General features: G+C 37.5%; 4 protein-coding genes and 1 long non-coding RNA gene across 22 annotated transcripts; 3 read left to right on the top strand and 2 right to left on the bottom strand.

The window, feature by feature from the left end:
• Positions 1–143: 143 nt before the first annotated feature.
• LOC102620971 (protein NRT1/ PTR FAMILY 7.3-like) lies at positions 144–3,283 on the bottom strand. The gene is made up of 5 exons (XM_052436124.1): positions 2,582–3,283; positions 2,094–2,217; positions 1,782–1,999; positions 1,108–1,670; positions 144–996 (listed from the first exon to the last, which is right to left on the bottom strand). Exons 1-5 carry the CDS (start codon positions 2,624–2,626, stop codon positions 144–146), a joined length of 1,803 nt encoding a protein of 600 aa, XP_052292084.1. The 5' UTR covers positions 2,627–3,283.
• Positions 3,284–4,046: 763 nt separating this feature from the next.
• Positions 4,047–8,910, top strand: LOC102619268 (probable tRNA N6-adenosine threonylcarbamoyltransferase, mitochondrial). The gene is made up of 13 exons (XM_006490832.4): positions 4,047–4,417; positions 4,598–4,642; positions 5,034–5,108; positions 5,381–5,477; positions 5,583–5,673; positions 5,870–5,919; positions 6,436–6,626; positions 6,780–6,865; positions 7,305–7,380; positions 7,526–7,609; positions 7,700–7,814; positions 8,231–8,319; positions 8,408–8,910. Exons 1-13 carry the CDS (start codon positions 4,121–4,123, stop codon positions 8,543–8,545), a joined length of 1,434 nt encoding a protein of 477 aa, XP_006490895.2. The 5' UTR covers positions 4,047–4,120; the 3' UTR covers positions 8,546–8,910.
• A 295-nt stretch (positions 8,911–9,205) lies between these two features.
• On the top strand, positions 9,206–18,310 carry LOC102619562 (DNA repair protein RAD51 homolog 3). Of its 16 annotated transcripts, none has more exons than XR_008052878.1 (11): positions 9,213–9,538; positions 9,681–9,758; positions 9,899–10,024; positions 10,147–10,180; positions 10,270–10,340; positions 10,442–10,659; positions 11,027–11,158; positions 16,099–16,165; positions 16,447–16,567; positions 16,723–16,829; positions 17,224–18,310. XR_008052878.1 is itself a non-coding variant. In XM_006490837.4 (10 exons), the coding sequence occupies exons 1-10, from the start codon at positions 9,427–9,429 to the stop codon at positions 16,727–16,729; spliced, it is 963 nt and encodes a 320-aa protein (XP_006490900.2). In that variant the 5' UTR covers positions 9,207–9,426; the 3' UTR covers positions 16,730–16,959. The 16 variants fall into 16 exon arrangements, 11 of the variants coding, with proteins under 11 accessions (XP_006490908.2, XP_006490904.2, XP_006490900.2 ...); XR_008052877.1 differs by having other exon boundaries at positions 16,400–16,567; XR_003062144.2 differs by having other exon boundaries at positions 9,215–9,538; positions 16,400–16,519.
• On the bottom strand, positions 11,947–15,712 carry LOC127900965 (uncharacterized). Of its 3 annotated transcripts, XR_008052879.1 has the most exons (5): positions 15,572–15,712; positions 14,772–14,895; positions 13,582–13,695; positions 12,195–12,399; positions 11,947–12,085 (listed from the first exon to the last, which is right to left on the bottom strand). It is a non-coding gene; the product is annotated as an uncharacterized LOC127900965 (long non-coding RNA). The 3 variants fall into 3 exon arrangements; XR_008052880.1 differs by lacking the exon at positions 13,582–13,695; XR_008052881.1 differs by lacking the exon at positions 13,582–13,695 and having other exon boundaries at positions 12,195–12,360.
• LOC102622121 (transketolase, chloroplastic) lies at positions 18,158–21,901 on the top strand. The gene is made up of 7 exons (XM_006490846.4): positions 18,158–18,813; positions 18,944–19,034; positions 19,138–19,243; positions 19,331–19,613; positions 20,013–20,161; positions 20,248–20,401; positions 20,643–21,901. Exons 1-7 carry the CDS (start codon positions 18,310–18,312, stop codon positions 21,600–21,602), a joined length of 2,247 nt encoding a protein of 748 aa, XP_006490909.2. The 5' UTR covers positions 18,158–18,309; the 3' UTR covers positions 21,603–21,901.
• The last annotated feature ends 358 nt before the right edge of the window (positions 21,902–22,259 follow it).

Genomic DNA, 22,259 nt, shown 5'->3' with positions numbered 1-22,259 from the left:
AAGGACCAAACGGTTAAAAGATTATGCACCACGTGACTTATACCGATATTCAGGTGCTATTTTGGAACCTTGCGTTAATTCATCGTAACAATTCATTCTCTCCCTATTCGGACTTTGATCCGAAATTTACAAGACAAAATGCTTCATTGCACCCCCGCTGCACTTTCCCCCTCTTGCTTTTGCAGTGATATGGACTTATAACGCCTGGCACACACAACAAAAACACCCAAATTCATGGCAGTCACAGTAGCCGACAGGAAAAAAAATCTGTCCAAATGGCCATCATTAAGATTTGGAGGAACCCAACCGGGCTTCCCGTTCTTGGTTGTCAAAACCATCACGACAGACAATATCATGCTGCACACGTAGGTCCCAATTGCTGTTGATGACATGGACAATGCAATCCCCAAGCTTTTCAATCCATTTGGTATCTGTGATGCAAAAAATTCCATTTGTGCAACATACACAAATGCTTCAGACACTCCTAGAAGCACGTATTGCGGAGTCTGCCAGAAGATGCTTAGAGAGCTTGTCTCCTCACCACCGAAACTAGCATATTTTAGCCTGCGTTGTTCAACGATGCCTGCGATTATCATTGCCACTGTTGCAATGGCCAGACCTATTCCGACTCTTTGCAGCTCTGATGGAGTTTTTGGCCTTCTTTTTGCTACTTTTAGATATAAAGGAACAATGAGTTTGTCATATAATAGGATGAATGCAGTCGTGCTCACAATATCAAATGCTGTCATGCTGGCTGGAGGAATTTGAAAGTTTGAGACTCCCGTGTTCATGGCTGCTCCTTGCTCGACAAAGAGCGAAAGCATCTGTATGTATGCCATGGAGGACAAGATGGTACAAAGCCACACCGGTAATAGCCTTAATACACATTTCACTTCTTCAACCTGTGTGACTGTGCAAAGTCGCCACTGGTTTGGGTTTTGATCTTCATTTGTTGTTATATCAGCAGAGGTCATAATGGCAGCCCGATCAAGAAATCTGCATCATTTCATAACTCAAACATTACATTGAGCTTTGTAGGGACAATCTCCGTGTGTGCACAATTCATTATCCGTAGGCAATGTTTAATTCTATAGATTGTTTGCTTACTTGAAGTCATTAGTGTGTAGGATTCTCCTTGTCCCATTAGCTTCATATTCCCTTACATGGACTTCAAAGAGACCTCCACCGTTTGTTGGCATTTCAAGATTTATTTTCCTTAACGAAGCCACAATGACCTGTGAGAATCTGGAGAGTGGATTACCAGAAGGCTTGAAATGCCGATACCTGAGAGTCCCACTAAGCAGTGATGAAAATGCCAAAATATCACAACCTGCACAAATCCAAAATCCCAATACCCAATACCCCATGTTCTCTGCATAAACGAGAACTGTCTCCGAAAACAAGCAACCGAGATTTAAAGCAATATAAAAATAGCTGTAAAATGAAGTTTTGGATTTCTTTTCTTTGGGATCCTCTTCATCAAACTGGTCTGCACCGAATGTAGCAAGTGCAGGTTCAGGGGCTCCAATTCCTAGTGCAAATAGATAAATTGATATGTAGAATATTGCAGTTTCAGCTGGTGAGTGCGGATCACAAAGCTGCCCAATTTTGCCACAGCCATGAGGTCTAAGCAGAAATGACTGAGTTGCAAAGGATAGACCTAGCAGGCCCTGCCAAAAGCAAGCCCAAAGTTAAGGTCCATAAGAATCTCTAACAGACAACGTGAAGGGAGTGGCATTTAAAATTTAATTTGTCAACCTTCATGAATGAATCTTACTTACAATAATTGAGAAAGCCTGGAAAGTTACACAAGTGAGGTATCTTCCCAAATAAGAGTCACTAAGAAAAGCACCCATCAAAGAAGAGAGATACAAGGATCCCATCCATCTGCTGAAAGTGTTTGATGCTTCTGCATTGGTCTGCCTCAGTACAGATTTTGCAAATAGAACCATATTCACTTCGACTCCAGCAAAAGCAAGGTTTGCAAGCCCTTGGTTCACTAGAATATGATAGCACAGTTTTGATAGAAACGAGAATAATGATAAATTATCTTAATTGAAGTAGCAGTGATTAATGAATTGCGCAGCAGATACCTAATAACAAAGTTCCACATCTCCATCCGCCAGTCCTATCTTTAATGGCCGGTTTACCATGAAAATCGAGCGACCCATCTTTAGTGTATGCATGGCGAAGCCTTTCTTCGATTGACAGATTAAGCTGCAGTGCCACATGCCATGCAAAATTAATCCAATACTTTTATTTTATTTTATAAGACTAAATAAATTAGTTAATATTACCTAGAATTCTACTAATATTAGAGTTAAATATCCAATACTTTATTTATTTAGTTAATATTACCTAGAATTCTACTAATATTAGAGTTAAAAATCCAATACTATTTTTCTTCTTCTTTTCCTTTTCAATTTCAGGAAGAGAAGTAACTGAATCATAACATAAGGAAAATGTTGAAGTAACTTGAAATAATTGTGTAAGAGAGTTATTTTGGAGAACTAATTTATCAAAGGGTGTGGAAGAAAATAAGTAAACTTTTAAACCATGGCATAAAATCAATATTACACACCTGAGAAGCTTCACTGGTTATAGGTTCCTGTTGCTTTGCCTCCATTATTGCTCACACAGAGGGAAGCTGCGGACCGAAAGTTTTTTCCCGTGACTGTCTGAATTTCTATGGGAAAATGAGTTGTCAATTCGACACTACATATATATTTATATATATATGGTGGTCATGCGAAGCAATTAAGGTAATGCTGACACGTACACGAAGTTACATTGCTCTTTTACTTACTGGGTTTGTTAGTTAACAGTTATGGAGACGATTGACCAATAGATGAACAAACCTTATCTTGGGAAAAGCTACTGCATTCATGCATGCATCTGAATTCTGGAGTAAGTAATGGAATGCAGAGGTGACCAAGAACCAAATTTGTTTATTCACGATAGAAATATGATGATTTTGAGGGCCATTGGCCGTGACATTACTACCGTTAGATAAATCGGATTACCGGTTGCTTAATGGCTGCATGACGCATCTATCTACGAATCCCCAGAGAAGGAACTCTTGATAGGCAAAACGTTGATTGTGTCATCAATCTACAGAGATATTGTACCTAAAGAGAGATGATGCTGCTAGATTCTAATTTATTGGTATGATCTTTCAGAATCAACATAAGATAATATCTCATTAATGACTGTATCTGGTTTTATTTTATCATGTAATCATGTCTTACTGCTTACACAACGTGTGTAAACCTAGAGTCAAATAAAAATGTCACGACACATGAATCTCTTGGTAGCGCCAATTCTGTCACAGCGCAAATTAGACAGTTTTTCTAGTGATCACAAATTTGAAATATATCTCATTTTCCAGAAGGGGATCCCTATTGATAATCATCCTTTTATATAAATTATTTTGTGATATTTTTAATTCAAAAACGATTATTATGAAGCAATTAATTTAGGCTGGTAAAAAAAAAATTTTCATATAAGACCTTCAGTATTCTTGAGCCGCCTTTAGTGATTGATTAGAAGGTAAAACAATAGTTTCATTATGTTGGAGGGCAAGAACTCAACTATTCGTGAGGGGCTTATTCCTCTATTAGAAATATTGATCTCTATAGGAAAGATCTTGCCCTCATTGGTTGCGGAGTTTCTAATTTTGAATGGCAAAACCATATTATCGTGGGAAAAAGAAGAACTTTCATTATGATAATAATAGATTGTAAGACTCTTCCCAAAAGTTAAAAAAAAAAAAATTTAAGATTATAATTTTTTGAAGAACCCAATTTCAGTCACTTAGGAGGAGTCACTACTCACTTGCCAGTTTTATCAGTCGCGTGTCAGTTTTAGCAGATAGGGACCTATTTCATAAAAATTCAAAAATATGTATTCATTGAGAAAATTTAATAAATTGGGAGCCAAATGTTATTATTCCTTTTTTTTTTGGTACCTGGGAGGTCTCAAAGTCAAACGAAAGGAAATGGTTTCGTGGTCTTTATCCAAACGATATCGACCAATCAAATTCCTCAACGAGCCATTCCTGAAACGGTGGCGTTTGGGAAACTGATCCAGTGTTATCTAACTTATATTGCCGTTGCACCACATGGCAAGCTTTTCAGATCACCCAAAAACGATGTCTTCGTTACAAACACTCTCCTCAAGAATTTCGCGCCTAAATCTCCTTCAAAAACCCTCGCTTAACTATTCGCCAATGTCTCCAGGATTATTTGTCCGTCACAATCGACAAATAATAAGACCCACGTGGTCCCCTCTCAGAATTTTTTCTCTACCAAACCGTCACTTCAGTTCAAAGAATTTCGGCCAAATCAAGATGAGTGCTAAAGATGATTTAATAATTCTCGGCATCGAAACGAGTTGCGATGACACGGCGGCTGCTGTTGTAAGCCATTTCCTTGCGTGTTTTTAATTTTGGTGGAGTTCTATCAAGGAGAATTAGCACTATCTTTTAATATATATTTCTAAGTGAATGCTGTGTTTGCAGAAATCCTAATTGGGGTGTCTATTTTTATTTTATTTCTTAATGGGGTTAGTTTGTTTCTTGTTTTTTGGGTGATTGTAGGTGAGAGGCAATGGTGAAATTCTCAGTCAAGTTGTGTCTTCTCAGGTAAAGATTGCGTTTATTAGGTTGAATTTGATATTTTGGTTTCAGATTCTACTAAAATTTGTTTTGAATCAACTAACAGGTATGTTGGTTATATGATTTACAATTTTGTGTTGTGCGGTTTAAATTATAAAATTAATTGAAGCAAGGGCTACAAATGGAACTAGCATAAACATATCTTAGAACAAAAAATGTTTGTTTTTGTTATCAAATCATTGCAATTGGCTGCCACATAAATTGACTGCATTAGTGAAAACCAGAAAAATCAAGGTGATTTTTTCATGTCTACCCTGACTTGCATTCATGATAATTTTAGTTGAGTTAGCTGTCAGTCTGTGTTTGCTTTTCGGTTTATATGCCATATGCTGATTTTTCAAGTCTGTACTATGTCAAGGCAGATCTGCTAGCTAAATATGGAGGTGTAGCTCCAAAGATGGCTGAAGAAGCACACTCACTAGCTATTGATCCGGTATGATATCTGGTAACAAGTGTGCTGGGTACTTTATCTCGTGTGGTGACATTAATTCTACATCTCTGTCACCAATAGTTTCACCATCCAAGTTTATGTTGCATTATAGTTTTGCAAATTAGTATTATATTTTTGTGACACAGTCTTTGTCAATAACCCGTGAATGTGTCTTGATCTTGCATTTTTCTCATATGGTTTGTGTAATTCTTTAGACTTTGCTTAAAATTGGTTTAATGCTCAGATGGTTTTGAATTTGTGATTTTTAAATGCAGGTTGTGCAAGAAGCACTCCATAAAGCCAATTTAACTGAGAGAGATCTTTCTGCAGTTGCTGTCACTATTGGTCCCGGATTAAGCCTATGTCTTCGTGGTAATTTAAAACATATTTTACAAGTTCTATTGTGAACTAGGGTAGCGGAAAATTATTGTGAGGATGGGATTCACAAGTTCTACTTTTGTATATACTGGAATACAGTTGGTGTGCAGAAAGCTCGGAAGATTGCTGGTCAATTCAATCTACCCATTGTTGGTGTTCACCACATGGAGGCTCATGCTTTAGTAGCCAGGCAAGGGTTAACTATGACTAGAATGCAGAATGACTTCCTTGATCTATTCAATAACATACATATAGGACAGAAAGACACAAGTTAATTACCACATGTTTTTGCTTCTTAAGTAATGATGTAATCATGCTGTTATAAGAGCTTAATCACTATTATGTAGTTGCTTGCCAGCATCTAATGTATTTCTTTTTATGTCTAGATTAATTGAACAGGACTTGCGATTTCCTTTCTTAGCTTTGCTTATATCAGGTATAAACTTTACTTCTCCCCTAGTCCTTATTTTCTTGGTTTAACTGATAATTTTGTGTGAAGAGGAATAAAGATTTTGAGTAGTTTAGAGTAATGGAATATAACCATATATATGGGACAAATCTCACTCTGTGATTTGAAACCATGGGTGATTGTGATCCTGCTGCATGATTAGGATGCACAACATGTATATTAGCAATATTAATATGCATGATCTCCTGGTGAATGAGAAGGGAGGAACTTCCTACTAATTTTATGGTAAGTCCAGGAGATGTAACTCAAGTCCTTGATGCACTTGATGAAAACTTTTTGCTTAGCTGTTATTTGATCTTTTCTCGTGAGACTGCTGCCTCAATGTTTCCTTTGTTGAATTGCAAGTCTTCGCATACTAGTCATTCTTTGGTTAAGAAGAGCGTCAGTTATTCAGTGGTTACTTCAAACCCCTCACTGTTTGTTCTATCTCTTTTGGCAATTATTGTAAAGGTTATGATGACTGCTGGCTTGTCTGTTTCTTAGGTGGTCACAATCTACTTGTTCTTGCGCATAATCTTGGGCAATACACACAGCTTGGGACCACAATAGACGATGCAATTGGTGAGGCATTTGATAAGACAGCAAAATGGCTGGGTCTGGATATGAGGAGAAGTGGTGGACCAGCTGTGGAGAAACTTGCTCTAGAGGGTGATGCTGAGTCTGTCAAATTCTCAGTAAGTTGGTTTGCCTAAAAATTTATCATTTTTTTTTTTGGTGATCAAGGTATGTTAGACTGTCTTTTATGCTTGTTCAACAAGTTTGTCGTATGACTGATCTTTGCATTCTCTTATGGTACACTCTTAATTTTGGCAATTATTTTTTAATAGACCCCAATGAAACAACATAAAGATTGCAACTTCTCATATGCTGGTCTGAAGACTCAAGTGAGACTGGCAATTGAATCCAAAAATATGTAAGTTAAATATCAATGTTTGCAACTGTTTGGAGTTGTATCTGCAATGTCAACTCTAGTCAGCCACATTGGTTCTCTTGACTCATAAAATTAATGTAAATTAAGTCAATGGAAATACAGGAAAATACTTCTATCTTCCTCTCTGTGTTTTGCCTTAATTAACTCCAGCAATGTTGGGAAATATTCAACTATCACTGTTTTTCCAGTGCCAATATTTGTCCTTTTAATGACCACATTAGGTGCAAAATGGGCATTCCAGGTATATTGGCCATTTCTCAATATTATTGAACTTAATCAAGACAAAATGTAGGGTGATATGATATATACCTTATAAACAATTAAGGAGACATGGTTCTGAATCTCACACTAACTACTACTAATATATTTTCAACCCTTTGCTGTATCCACCTACCTATTGATGTGCATTGGCTACATGCAGTGATTCTAGGATTCCCATTTCTTCTACCAGCTGCCAAGACAGAAAATCTCGGGCAAATATTGCTGCCTCTTTTCAGGTTCTTTTTTTTTTTTTGTGTGGGGGGGGAGGGGGGGGGGTTGCGGAAGGAGAAAGAAATGATGAAATTCATGTTGTCAACATGCTCCTGTTAGTTTATGCATGAGTAATGTTCAATTAATAATTTTCAATTACATTTCGTGCAGCGAGTTGCAGTATTACATCTAGAGGAAAGGTGTGAACGAGCAATTGAATGGGCATTGAAGATTGAGCCTTCTATAAAACATCTGGTGATGTCAACTGCAACTGTCTAATTATCTTAAATCCACGCTCTAAGTGGTTTCGACCTCTTAGTGGTGTGTGACATTATTATCGTGCAGGTAGTCTCTGGAGGTGTTGCATCAAATAAGTATGTTAGGGCTCGACTTGATCGGGTAGTTAAAAATAACAGCCTGCAACTTGTGTGCCCTCCTCCCAGCCTTTGTACTGACAATGGTAAGTTGTATTTCACTTTTCAAACTGTTCCTTGTTTTCTCTGAGCAGAGTGAAGGTTTTTAGATTTTACTTATAAGAAGTAATTTACTTACTCCGCATTGCTCTCTACCATTCTGCTGAAGAGGATATGACAGGAAGATTGTGATAATTCCTTTATTCCAATCCCTCATAAATATAACAGTATCAAGACTTCAGTTTCATTTCTTCAAACAATATGACAATCAAAAGGTTGTACGTATAACAATGTCATTAGCTTTTATTTGTCATGGTTTAAACTAGGGATTTTGCCTTGGTATGCTAAGAAAAAGTTTCTTTCTTGTGAGATAAGCAGGCCATGACATCTAATGGCTAATGAAATCCCTTGCTTGCCATGACATCTAATGGCTAATGAAATCCCTTGCTTTCCATCTATATAGGTGTAATGGTGGCTTGGACTGGCATTGAGCATTTCTGTGTTGGAAGGTTTGATCCTCCACCACCTGCAGATGACCCTGAAGATTTTATGGTAAGTTGAAAAGTTGATTGCTTTCTCTGAGTAAGGGCTGGCTTCCTGTAATCGTAGTTTTACTTTTATCACATATTTGTGTTATTAGTATGATTTACGGCCACGGTGGCCATTGGGAGAGGAATTTGCTGAAGGAAGAAGCGAAGCGCGGTCCTTGAGAAAAGCTCGAATGCATCCTTCTCTCACATCTATCATCCAGGCATCTATGCAGCAGCAATCTCCTTGATATGGATCCATGCATTGAGCCATTTGTAGCAAATTCAACAAGCTGTAACTATCTCTGATTTATGACTGACCATTGCACTCTGAATCAAGTATTTTGGTGGTCAATAGAGATTGTTTGCCGCTGGCATGCCGGGCTTTTGATACTAATGAGCAGTATAATGCTGGGATTGGGAGCCATTGTAAGCTTGTTACATTTTCTGTAATAGCCTAGCGCCCAACTATGTTACTGTTTGTGCCAAATTGAGATTCAAATTTGTAACTGCAAATGCATTTTTTTTTGCATCGTCAACTGAAGTAACGAGAAGGTACTTGTTTGATTGTTTCAGAATTCAAGAGTATCAATCAAATTCCTCATGTTTTTACTCTTGCCTTTTTGTATATTATGGCTTCTATTAACGCTGTTTTCCTTTAAAACAAGAAAGTAAAATAAAAAAAATTTTGATTTTCACTTTGAAGACAAATTTCGAAATTTAAGATATAATTTAATGCGGGTTAAATTTCAATAATCATATAATACTAAAATTTGCATCTAATATTAAATTTAAAACTTGGATATCAAAACTACAATTGATATTTTTAAAAAATTTATAGTGGTTTATTTTAGTATTAAATGTAAATTGACTTTGTTATAGATTTTTATATGCGATTTAGTAATATAAAGTGCCTTTTTTCTATTATGAAACAACGATAAGGAAAATTTTTAGATAATCAAGTCCCTAAAAAAACATTTTATTATGGTTTGTTTATTATTTTTAAATTTTGAAATTGATTGTGAACCAAAACCCGCCTTAACAGTTAACACTAGCTTGTGGGCCCTATGTCTGAGAAGAGGAAAGGCGTGTGAGGTGAGAGCGCGAGGAGACGAAAAGGAGAGAAGAAAAGATGGAGGTTTCGAAACTACCAATCTCAGCAACGCAAAGAGGGAAACTAATATCTGCAGGTTACACTTCTCTTTCTTCAATTTGTTCGGCCTCCTCTTCTGATATATCTCGCGGTAATTTTTTTTTTTTTTAAATTTAGTTTTTAATTATATGGTACTATAACGAATTTCACATACCAAGTGTTTGTTGTAATTGCTACACGAACTACATTCATATAACATATATATAATTCACTTGCTGCTTTGCTTAAAACAGATTTAAAAATTTCAGAGACCGAAGCTGTTGAAATTCTAAAGGTTGCATCAAACAGCTGGTGTCAATCTATTCTGAATTGTAATCCATTTCCTCTTTGATTCTCCTTTTTTTTTTCTTACCAATAATGCCGTCTTTAAATGACACTAATTTGTATCTGGATAAATATTCCAGCATATTAGTTAATAGCTATGAGATTGTTTGATGTTTGCGGCATACAGGTACACAGACTGCCTGGGACATGCTCCAGGAGGAACAGGAGTCGTTGGCAAGGATTACTACATCTTGTGCCGATCTAGATAACATACTGGGTGGTGGAATCGGTTGCAGAGAAGTTACCGAAATTGGTTTGTTATCACTTCTCTCGCATTGGGCTAATTTCTTCGTCTTGTGCCCCGTTGGTGCTTCTAATATAAAGGCTTTGTTTTAAGAAATATTAGTTTTCTTATTTTTTTGCTCATATATGCAGGCGGGGTACCTGGTATTGGCAAAACGCAGCTTGGGTAAGGGTTCCTGTCCTTTTAACTTTCTGCTACTGTAAAAGTGGCATGTTCTTTTGGAAGTTATCATATTTAATTTTTTATGTTTACAGGATTCAGCTTGCAGTCAATGTTCAAATTCCAGTAGAATTTGGTGGGCTTGGTGGGAAGGCAATATACATAGGCAAGTGTTTAGGCTTGTAGATATCAATATTGGTTCTCGTGTTGTTTCACTTGATCTCACCATAAAGCTGTAAGCTATAACACAACGCTTTTGATATTTAGATACAGAAGGTAGCTTTATGGTTGAGCGTGCCTTACAAATTGCTGAGGCATGTGTAGAGGACATGTTGGAATATAATCGATTTTTGCGGAATGATTGCCAAGTTAAAACACAACCGAAAGATATTTTGGAAAATATATTCTATTTCCGCATCTGCAGTTATACAGAGCAATCTGCGGTGATAAATTACCTTGACAAGTTCGTTTCAGAGCATAAAGATGTAGGTATAAGTATAACATGAATATGTTGCTCTTGAACATACCAGAAATCATTTTACTTGTGAATTGTAGTTATCTGATTCCTGTCACATTTTCTATTCTATATGAGACTATGCCTTTTATTGATTTTCTTGTTAAAACTATGGTTAAGAAGCATACATGGATGGTGTTTTTGAATTGTTTAAATTACTGATCTGGGATTTCCCCATGTATGTGCTCTTATATTAGGAGTATGGCAAATAAAATTTCTCATCTGCATATTCATTGACTCCTTGTTGTATAGATTGGTTAAAGTTGAATCACTTATCATTATGTTGTGCATGTATTGCATCAGCTTTCTTGCTTATTTGACTATTAATTGTATAACAGGTTAAGGTTGTTATTATCGATAGCATTGCATTCCATTTCCGCCATGGTTTTGTTGACTTAGCCCTCAGAACTCGAGTGCTCAGTGGAATAGCTTTAAAGTTGATGAACTTAGCAAAAAAGTTCAGTTTGGCGGTAAGGACAATTTAAATATCTTCTTAAATGTTTTAACTTTTGAATTTTGTAATAGGCTATTTATGATTGTGCAATGTTAATTTTGTTGAACCCCTACCATCCCTTTATAGGGATGGCAAAATCCGGGTCCGGGTCCGGGTTTAGCCTTCCCGGTTCCGGACCCGGACGTCATTTTCTTTTTCCCGGACCCGGATTAAAACCCGGTTTTTTCCATCTGGGTCCGGGTCCGGGTTCAACCCGAAAAAATCCGGGTTTCCGGATTCCGGGTTTTGAACCCGGATCAATAATGAAATTTCAAATTTCACTTTCATTATTAGTGATAGAACCAAAACACAACTAATGTAACTAAAGGAAATATTAACATAAACAAAAAGATGAGATTTACACACACTGGACAGCCCCTGTAACATAGCATAAAAGATTGGAGAATGTCCCCAAGCTTTTCTCTACCACATACCAACATCATCAAGATAACCATACAGTCCATACTTTGCACGATATTTCAACATCATCTCTACCACATGAAGTTTGTAAACCTATCTCAAATTCTCAATGTTTCAAATGCCATCCCAGCACTTAATAATTAAAACTTAAACAACAAATCACAATTAATGGCATAATAATCCAGTGCTCACAAATCACAATTAATCAACTCTCTGCAAACTCTACAATTCAAACAGCTAGTGTGCAAACTCTACAATTCAAACGGTTGTTTCAAGTAATAAAACGGCCACAAATATAAATCCATAACACAATTACACAAGTCTCAATTCAAAGTTCAAATTAAAAACCACAAATCCAAAGTTTAAACTTTTCTCCATCATTTTCTATTCTTCTTTACTTGATTCATTGTTGTTCACAACTCACTCATCAAACTTTCATCAATAAGTTGTTCTGCAAAAAGTATTGCTTCCTCTGGAATTCCATCTAAAAAACATGAATAAATCATAAAAATAAGAAACAAAACAGCTAGTTAGTAATAAATTGATACTATAACAAATTAATTTATTTTATGTAATAAATAAATTTTCCATACCTTTTAGGTTGTGGTCAAGCCAAAACCAATTTTGAGTACACACCAACGCTTCCACTGTAGATGGCTGAAGTCTACTGCGATGAGGACTCAAATGTCTACCTCCAATGCTAAAGGCGGACTCGGAAGCAACTGTTGATACAGGAATGGCCAAAAAGTCTCTCGCAATCTTTGCAAGTATAGGATATTTGCCTTGATTATTCTTCCACTATGACAAAATATCAAATTGACTAGTTGAAGGCAAAGTACTTTCCTCAAGATAAAGCTCAAATTCTGTTTTGAAATGATTATTTTGTGAGTTCTGATTTCTAAATGATTCCCACTCATCAGCCATCTCATCTAAGTCTAAGTCTACCATGATAGAATCATCTGCTTCAGCACCTTCAGAACTAGCTGAACCATTAACCCCCCAATTTGCATTTGATGAATATTTGACTTCATACTCATGCACTAAATCAACAAATAATTTGTGCACCCTTTCAATTTCAAATTCAGCTCTTTCTCCATAGATTTTGGGAAATAGAAAGTTAATTAACAACATTTTACGCCTAGGATCTAACAAAGTACCCACAGCAAGAACTCCATGAATAACATCCCAATATTTGTCATACTTCGCAATCATCTTAGTGGCCATATTTTTTACCCCCTCAATTGGTGATTGTAACCATGCATTCATTGACAATCTAATTTCACAAATCTTGCTAAAAAATAAATTAGATGTCGGATATCGTGTCCCCGAAAAAAGTTCTGTTAACTTATAAAAACTCTTCAAATAATCACACATAAGTTTTGAAAAATTCCACTCCAACTCACTAGGCAAAGATGTATAATTTCTATCACGCTCCTTTAAACGAATAAATACATCTTTATACAACAAAACTGTACTAAGCATCAAATAAGTGGAATTCCACCTAGTTTTACAATCAAGTGCTAAGTTTTTAGTTTCTTTAACACCTAATTGTTTTTTGGCAGCCTCAAAATTTTCAAATCTAGAAGGTGTTGCTGTCCAGTAATGGACACTCTCTCTAATCTTTTCAACTTCTTTTTGGATTACAGATAAACCATCTCTAACTATCAAGTTTAATATATGTGCACAGCAGCGCATGTGAAGGAATTTCCCACCCATAATCATTGAACTAGCTGAAAATTGTCCCAACAACAAATCAATCATGGACTCATTTGCAGAACAATTATCAACAGTTACAATAGACAACTTCCTATCTATATTCCACTCCATCAAACACTCATACAACTCATTGCACATAACTTCACCACTATGTAGAGCCGGCACATATATAAACCTAAAAATGTAAAAAAATAATCAAAATATTAAATAATGCAAACATTCATTTATGTTGAAACGAAAAAAAAAAAGTCTCGAGAATATTACCTCATAATACGACTTCGCAACACCCACGAGTTATCAATATAATGTGCCGTAACAACCATATACCCTTTCTTTTGGTTACCAGCAGTCCACATATCCGTAGTCACTGCAATTCTACTGTCACAAGCTTCCAAAACACTCATTGCCTTAGTCTTCTCAATATCGTAAAGTTTCAAAATTTCAGCCTTGATAGTGTTTCTACTAATAGTCTCAATTGAAGGTTGGAGAAGCTTTAATAGTTCGTAAAACCCAATATACTCAACAAATGATAGCGGAAGCTCATGCATTACAATCATTCTAGCTATAAAAACCCTCAGTATTGCCATATCCCACTTTGGTTCAGTACTACAATTACTAAGAACAGTAGTTCCATCTGCTTTAGAAGAAAAAGAAAGGTGCATTTGCTGCACATTCTTGATTGACCTTTTAGGACAACGTTTCGCATGATTAATCAAGTGATTAGTGCCCTGAGAATAATGCCCTTGCATAACTAACCCACAATAATTACAAATCGCTTGAACTTCCTTGCCTAACTTAACTTTTTTAAAATGATTCCAAGCATCAGAAACTAATCTATCTGAACTACTCCCTTCGCTGCCAGCGCCTCGTTTTTTTGAAGCGCCAGCAGTAGTATTACCCCTACCCCTACGGCCACGGCCACGGCCACTCCCACTCCCACCCCCCTGCTCTACTGTTGTTGAATCAGGTTCTAATTCAGCAGTTGTATCATTATTTTCTGCTGCCATATCCATGCCAACCCTCACACCCACACTTTCATCAGTCTTGGAAACATCTAAATCAACTCTTTGTTCATTTTCCATTACGAATTTAACACCCTACAAGAATTATGTCAAAACAAATTAAACTAACCCATCATTCCTCCAATTTCTTCCATTTTATATTTATTTTTTTTACTGTAACAATGTTCTAAGTTCTAACATTTCAAAAATACATTTTGGAATCTATTAACGGTAACAAATCCATTAACAACAACAATTTATTTTTAACTATAACAACTTTCTAACATTTGAAATATACAATTTCGAATCTAGTAACACCAACAATCAACAACATTTCAAGCATAAATCAATGGTATAACAGCACAACATTTCGAGCACAATCAACAATTTATTTTTAACTGTAACTGCAACAGCAACATTTCAAACATAAAACAAAGTATAACAGCAACTCACGCCGGTGAATCAAACGAATTGAGGAACTGCACTGCTGCAAGCATGCGACGGTGGTGATCAAAGTGCTATCCTTGTAGGACTCCTCACCCAGGGTATCCAACTTAGCAATTGCCTCGTCAAAAGCCTGGTAAATGGAACAACATAACACAACAAAGAAAGCAAACTTATTAATTTGAAAACAGTAAATCATACACTATTTAATTGCTTTGTAGAGAATGCTAGAACTTATTAAACAAAGGCCATATTTGGTAAGAATTTTAATATCCGTAAACAGTACGAAGATCAGAATTCAATAACTAAAAGAGTATTAACCGAATACAATAAAATCAACTTGCCATTCTTCTTACACTTATAACTATTTTTGAGTTGTGTTCACAGGAATCACAGCAGTAGATTTTACCCCAAGTACACAACACAAATAAATGGTGTTCACAGCAGTATAACACAAGTACACAACACAAATCAATGGTGTTCACAGCAGTATAACACAAGTACACAACACAAATCACATAGCACAAATCACACAACACAAATCACATAACACAAATCACTTATCAATTCTGTTAATTAATTCATATTCAACATGCGAATTCGAGCTTGGAGAGTCTGATCTGATGGCAATAATCTCTCTCGTCAGTAAAAATGCAAAGGAAACATGCTCAGTTACAAAACCAAGACGCTCAGCTAGAGGAATGATCCCCAACATTCTCAGAAGAAAACCGAACCCAGAAAATTCACACAAGTAAATCAAAATCAACAGTAAAAGGAAATGTAATTTTCACAAGCTTCTTGAACCCAACCTTGCGACGACGGCGAACCTAGCCGAGAGTTGTTTGACTTGCTTGCGGGACAGCGGAAGCCAGAAGGCAGCAGCAGCGGCGGCGGCACAGCTAGGGTTTGTCTTGTTTGGGTAAATCGCGATTTGTGTGTGAGTTTTGAAATAGAATTAGGTTTTTTTTTTAATGTTTGTATTTATATTTACTAATAAATATAATTAAAAATAATATAAAAATGAATCCGGGTCCGGGTTCCGGATACACGGGTTATCCCAAACCCGGATCCGGACCCGGATTCATCCGGGTTATTAAAACCCATTCCGGATCCGGATTTTTTCCCTCTCCGGTACGGGTTCAACCCGGCCCGGATTATCCGGGTTCGGGCCGGGTCCGGGTTATTTTGACATCCCTATCCCTTTACCAATTTTTTTTTTCTAAATTAATTTATTGCCATTAATTCAGTTCTTACACTACCTGGTTATATTCTAGGTCGGCAACATCCTTTGGTTTCCTTTTGTAGCTGCTTTTTGCTCATAACTTCTTTTTTTCAGGTGGTTTTGTTGAACCAGGTGACCACTAAGTACACAGAAGGTTCCTTCCAATTATGTCTTGCACTAGGTAAAAAATTCAATTCTCTTGTCAAACCTCAGTCTCCTACTCTCCTACTTGAATATTAAATTCACTAGCTCATTTAGTCATTGCCACAGTTTCACATGAAAATAGATCCATGCGTACATGCGTGTATTTGTAGTTTGCTTGTCCCTTCACTTTGCCCTTTTTTTTCAAAACACACTGGCTAGGTGATAGCTGGTCACATTGTTGTACAAATCGGCTCATTTTATACTGGAACAGCAATGAACGTCATGCATACATTGACAAGTCACCTTATCTTCGATCAGCATCAGCTTCATATTCAGTTACTAGCAGAGGGATCAGGAATTCCACATCAAGAAGTAAAAGGATCAAAATGATGTAAGAATTAGATAGCCTGGAAAACAAGCCACCATATTATTTTCATAGGTGTGATTTTCCTTCAATAATTAAACAAATTAAGAGGATGAGTAATTTTATTGCTACCTGCCATCTGAAATTTTTAACTATGTTCAATTTACGTGTATAATTTGCTTTCAGATCAGACCTGTGTAGTCCATAAGTGCCTGTTTGTTGTCTTGTAGGATTTAGAAAGGTGAAGCGAATGATCAGTCCATCACCCTGGGAAATGCTGCTCGGTTCACAACTGCGTTTCCCACTTGAAGTTAAATCCTCCTACTTGCCAAAGAAAGTGAGGTCAACTTTGACTAATCTAGCAAAATTCATTGTCATTTTCATTACTTAATATCGGATTTGGCCCTTAGCTTTGCTTGTATTACTCTCTTAACTATCTTTGCTGCCACGTGTGGAGTTTAGTTTTAGCTTTCCTATATGGTAGGTAATGGTAATTAGTTGTGAGCAATAGTGGGGATTTGAAGTTTGAATAGCAAATGCCTTATTTTTTAAATTTTATTATGCATAATTATAGGACAAATCTTTAACGGAAAGAATATATACTATTAGACAAAGTTTTTGACCATTGCCACCAAACCTTTTCTAACAACCCACCAAAATATGCTGGATCATCAAATCATAGTAAAAAGTTAAGTTAAATGCCTATCGCTTTTGACCCTCTTGTATGGCAGCCGCCTTGCTGAGTGGAGACCCCCAATTTAAGTTACCTCTGTCGCTTGAGGACTAACAGCCATGGTAAAACTCCCGAAATTCAGGTAAGTTTACTTGCAGTTTGGATTAATTAGCTGATGATGATCATCTTTTTGTCAGCTAATAGCTTTGTTACTGTTAGATTATTTGAAATTAATAACTCAAAATTTGTGTAAATTTTTAAGTAAAAAATTTAAATTAAAATAGTTTCACCCATAATTAAAAAAATAAAACAATCCGATCACTTGAGTTGTTAAATCTTAATCACCATTATTTTATTGCCAAGTGACTTTGGCATCGATGTCATGCCTCAATAAAGATTTTGACCCAAGTGAATAAAAAATATAAAAATTTCAAAAATAATGACGTGGCACCTAAATTTTTTTTAAGAAAAAAGAAAAAATGGAAGGCTGAGCATTTTCCAAACTCCAACCCATAGTGAAGGGTTGAGATGTCTCCTCTTCGAATCTAACGGTCAGCTCTCCTTACCCCTGCCCCTAACTGAAGCCGAGAAGATCAACAGAAGAGTTGTTGGCTCTCCGTCTCTCTCTCTCTCTTTCTCGCTCTCTCTCTCCCTCCCTCCAATCCCAACATAAAGTTCAAAACAGGATATTAGTTTTTATATTTCTTCAAATAAGGACCAAAAGTTTGCATTTGTATCAAATGGATACTTTACTCTTGTTAAAATACTAAAGTACCCTTGTGATTTGGATTTTCACTCTACCAATCTACGATAATTTAACTTAAGATTAGTCAGTTAATTGGTAACATATTTTAGAATTGTACAAAGTATGATGTTTTGAGTCGGGTATTTCAATAGAGGTTCAGGACTTATTTAATAAAAATATAGAAACGTGCTCCATTTAGAAATCATGAAAAATTGGGGATACAAATGTTATTCACTCTTTATCTAACTAAATGAGTCTTGACGCGAACAAAAGGCTCGATTATATCAACGAACTCAATCGCCCTTAACACAAGAAACACAATCAGAAGGCGAGCTCAGCCTCTCTCTCTCTCTCTCTCTCTCTCTCTCTCTCTCTCTCTCTCTCTCTCAAAACAAAACAATGGCTTCTTCATCTTCTTTCACTCTATCCCAAGCCCTTCTGACCAGAGGCACTTCTCACCATGGCTTCACTCAATCATCAGAGCACCATCGTCTCGCTCTCTCTACACTCTCTCTCCCTTCCTTTTCCGGCCTCAAATCCACCTCCTCTTCCACCCTACGCACCCCCACCTCCCGCCGCCGCCTCTCCACCAGCCAAGCCAGCCTACCCATCCGCGCAGCGGCCGTAGAAACACTCGAAACCTCGACTGATGCCGCTTTGGTTGAGAAATCAGTCAACACCATTAGATTCTTGGCTGTCGACGCCGTCGAGAAGGCCAATTCGGGTCACCCGGGATTGCCCATGGGATGTGCTCCTATGGGTCATATTTTGTATGATGAGGTCATGAGATACAACCCCAAAAACCCCTACTGGTTTAACCGTGACCGCTTCGTTTTGTCCGCCGGACATGGCTGCATGTTGCAGTACGCTCTCCTTCACCTTGCTGGTTACGACAGTGTCCAGGTGTGTCTTTCTGATTGGTCCTCTTGCTCTTTGGATCTGTCTTTCCTTTGCTTTGGGATAATATTACCTTGGATCTGTTCAGTTGAACCAATCTCATTATAAATGTTGTGTAATGTCATGCATGTTATAGGAAGACGACTTGAAGAATTTCAGACAATGGGGAAGCAAAACACCTGGACACCCAGAAAACTTTGAGACACCTGGTATCGAGGTCACAACTGGTAAGTTTCAAGTGATCTTTGTCTTTTCTTAGTCTACTGACTTGTTGTAACTGAGAGAATCCATTATCAAAGTTAATTAATTATCGCTTGATGTTCCGCATAGGTCCTCTTGGCCAGGGTATGGCGAATGCTGTTGGTTTGGCTCTTGCAGAGAAGCATTTGGCTGCTCGATACAACAAGCCTGACAATGAGATTGTTGACCACTACACGTATAATTAATATTCATCTCTCTTTTATTTTATTATCCTGGTTCTCATTTTGTTGGATTAGTAATCTTGGTATCTCTTTTCTTGTAGATATGTGATACTGGGAGATGGGTGCCAAATGGAGGGGATTGCAAATGAGGCTTCTTCCCTTGCTGGACACTTGGGACTTGGGAAGCTTATTGCTTTCTACGATGACAATCACATCTCTATTGATGGAGACACGGAGATTGCCTTTACGGAGAACGTTGACAAGCGTTTTGAAGGTCTTGGCTGGCATGTTATCTGGGTGAAGAATGGAAACACTGGCTATGATGATATTCGTGCTGCTATTAAGGAAGCAAAGGCTGTCACAGATAAACCCACTTTGATTAGGGTTAGACATCTCTTTCATGCATACAAATGGGGATTCATTTTAACCTACTTTGATTTTTTATTTGATTTTTTCTGTTATAAGTGAGGCTTAAACCCAAGACCTGTGTCCTAAGGCTGCCACTTGCTCCTTATTGGCCTCGCTTTGATTTTTTATTAAATCATATGCAAAATGAAATTGAATTAACTGATTAGCATTCACTATTGTTTTTCCTTACAAATCTATCTCTCTCTCTTTCTTTCTCTCATTCTTTTCCATTTTGTGATTCATGAATTATGCGAAATATCAATTTTTAGTGTTGTAAATCTTTTTCGAATTTGCCACTACAAAATTATCAGTTTTTATGCTTGGCTTAGCTCTGAAACTGTGTTATGATTTTGTTGTATGTTCACATTTCCACAGGTGACTACAACCATTGGCTTTGGGTCTCCAAACAAAGCCAACAGCTACAGTGTACATGGAAGTGCGCTGGGTGCCAAGGAAGTAGATGCTACTAGAAAGAATCTTGGATGGCCATACGAGCCTTTCCATGTGCCAGAAGATGTTAAAAAGTAATCAATTGTTGATAGCTTTTATCTGGTCCATTTTGCTTCTAGGGTTTGATTTGATATTTAGTAACTCACTAGCACTTCTGCAGGCACTGGAGTCGCCATGTTGCTGAGGGCGCCGCTCTTGAAGCTGAGTGGAATGCCAAGTTTGCTGAGTATGAGAAAAAATACCCTGAAGAAGCTGCAGAGTTTAAGTCTATCAGCAGTGGTCAATTACCTGCTGGTTGGGAGAAAGCCCTTCCGGTGAGTGGAGCTTTGATGATCTTGTGTGCTGTTTTTTCTCACATTTGTGGGCCTTTTTGATAACAATACAATTGTGATCTGCATACGATTGTAAATATGCTTTGCGTTTAGCATTTTGAATGACATTGATTGATTGGTGCCCATCAATTTCTCAAACATTTCATGTCCAATTGAAGCATCAAATCTCCATTTCGTGTGCAATATCGATCATCTGTTAACACATTGTGTTTGCAATATCCAGACATACAGTCCAGAGAGCCCAGCGGAAGCTACCAGAAATTTATCTCAGACATGTCTTAATGCCCTTGCAAAGACTCTCCCTGGTCTTCTTGGTGGTAGTGCAGACCTTGCTTCTTCCAACATGACCCTACTAAAAATGTTTGGGGACTTCCAAAAGGACACCCCAGAGGAACGTAATGTTCGGTTTGGTGTTAGGGAGCATGGGATGGGAGCCATCTGCAATGGCATTGCCCTGCACAGCCCTGGCCTAATTCCTTACTGTGCTACTTTCTTTGTTTTCACCGACTACATGAGAGCTGCTATAAGGATATCTGCTCTGTGTGAAGCTGGCGTTATCTATGTTATGACCCATGATTCTATTGGTCTTGGAGAAGATGGACCTACCCATCAGCCAATTGAACACTTGGCAAGTTTCCGTGCCATGCCCAACATTTTGATGCTCCGTCCGGCTGACGGTAATGAAACTGCTGGTGCATACAAGGTTGCTGTTGCCAACAGGAAGAGACCGTCCATCCTTGCCCTTTCCCGGCAAAAGCTTCCCCACCTTGCTGGAACTTCCATTGATGGTGTTGAAAAGGGTGCCTACATAATTTCGGACAATTCTTCTGGTAACAAACCTGATGTCATTTTGATTGGAACTGGTTCTGAATTGGAAATTGCCGCCAAAGCAGCTGAGGAACTTAGAAAGGGAGGAAAGGCTGTAAGAGTTGTCTCCTTTGTTTCTTGGGAGCTTTTTGATGAGCAATCAGATGCCTACAAGGAAAGTGTGCTTCCGGCTGCTGTCTCAGCTAGAGTTAGCATTGAAGCTGGATCTACATTTGGGTGGGAGAAGATTGTTGGAAGCAAAGGAAAGGCCATCGGCATTGACCGATTCGGTGCTAGTGCACCAGCAGGCAAAATATACAAGGAGTTTGGTATCACCGCGGAGGCTGTTATCACTGCAGCCAAAGAAGTCTGCTAAGCTTGGTTAGTCAAAAACTTCTTATTATTCCATATGCATTTGGGAATTGGTGATTACAGTGAAGAGACCATTCCCAAGAGAGTTGCTTCATTATGGTCTCTCTTGTTTTAATAAAAGCAAGATTATTTTTCTTCCTTTTGCTTATTATTCCACTGCAGAGCATCGTAGATTGAAGAGAGAGAGAGGGAGAGAGAGTAGGGCTTGTTCATGTTCATGAATTTGTATCAAACTCTTGGACCTATCTTGAGATTTGTAATGTTTCCTGTTGATTTTGATGCAAATTTGCTCGTCCATCATCATTTTTGAGTGATTTCTGCTTATATAACTACAAATTTTTTTCTTTTTGCCAATGAGATAAATTTTCTCGTTTTGCAAAATCTGATCTATAAAACCAAATTTGGCGTCAAGTTGGGTTGTCTATGTGATCTCGGTATAAACTGAAAATCTCTTCAGAAGACTTTCCACTTGCATATTTCTTGATTTGGGCAAACGAGCGGCTGATTCTTCACCAACACCAAGGTATGAAAACAAAATGATAAATGAGAAGTGAGAAGGGCTTTCGCTTTACTGTCCCCACCATTGAAATTGAGCCGGATTGTGTAATGGTTTCGAGCCATTCAAGAAGGGTGTGGGATTGGACCTACAGAAGTTACTTGG

This window comes from Citrus sinensis, chromosome 3 (genome assembly GCF_022201045.2).
Source record: "Citrus sinensis cultivar Valencia sweet orange chromosome 3, DVS_A1.0, whole genome shotgun sequence".
Taxonomy (NCBI): domain Eukaryota; kingdom Viridiplantae; phylum Streptophyta; class Magnoliopsida; order Sapindales; family Rutaceae; genus Citrus; species Citrus sinensis.
The sequence above is the reverse complement of the archived record's forward strand: the minus strand, read 5'-3'. Positions and strand labels throughout refer to the sequence as shown.

What these genes read in the sequence shown, in the direction of transcription:
- LOC102619268 (XM_006490832.4), top strand. Translation starts at nt 4,121, where the DNA reads ATGGCAAGCTTTTCAGATCACCCAAAAACGATGTCTTCGTTACAAACA. An exon ending in CTGAGTCTGTCAAATTCTCA is followed by an intron (nt 6,627 to 6,779) that starts GTAAGTTGGTTT and finishes ATTTTTTAATAG; the next exon opens with ACCCCAATGAAACAACATAA. An exon ending in GCAATTGAATCCAAAAATAT is followed by an intron (nt 6,866 to 7,304) that starts GTAAGTTAAATA and finishes GGCTACATGCAG; the next exon opens with TGATTCTAGGATTCCCATTT.
- LOC102619562 (XM_006490833.4), top strand. Translation starts at nt 9,427, where the DNA reads ATGGAGGTTTCGAAACTACCAATCTCAGCAACGCAAAGAGGGAAACTA. An exon ending in GTGTCAATCTATTCTGAATT is followed by an intron (nt 9,759 to 9,898) that starts GTAATCCATTTC and finishes TGCGGCATACAG; the next exon opens with GTACACAGACTGCCTGGGAC. An exon ending in CAAAAAAGTTCAGTTTGGCG is followed by an intron (nt 11,159 to 16,098) that starts GTAAGGACAATT and finishes TCTTTTTTTCAG; the next exon opens with GTGGTTTTGTTGAACCAGGT.
- LOC102620971 (XM_052436124.1), bottom strand. Translation starts at nt 2,626, where the DNA reads ATGGAGGCAAAGCAACAGGAACCTATAACCAGTGAAGCTTCTCAG. An exon ending in TAACCAGTGAAGCTTCTCAG is followed by an intron (nt 2,218 to 2,581) that starts GTGTGTAATATT and finishes GTGGCACTGCAG; the next exon opens with CTTAATCTGTCAATCGAAGA. An exon ending in CTACACACTAATGACTTCAA is followed by an intron (nt 997 to 1,107) that starts GTAAGCAAACAA and finishes GAAATGATGCAG; the next exon opens with ATTTCTTGATCGGGCTGCCA.
- LOC102622121 (XM_006490846.4), top strand. Translation starts at nt 18,310, where the DNA reads ATGGCTTCTTCATCTTCTTTCACTCTATCCCAAGCCCTTCTGACCAGA. An exon ending in TGGTATCGAGGTCACAACTG is followed by an intron (nt 19,035 to 19,137) that starts GTAAGTTTCAAG and finishes TGTTCCGCATAG; the next exon opens with GTCCTCTTGGCCAGGGTATG. An exon ending in GTGCCAGAAGATGTTAAAAA is followed by an intron (nt 20,162 to 20,247) that starts GTAATCAATTGT and finishes GCACTTCTGCAG; the next exon opens with GCACTGGAGTCGCCATGTTG.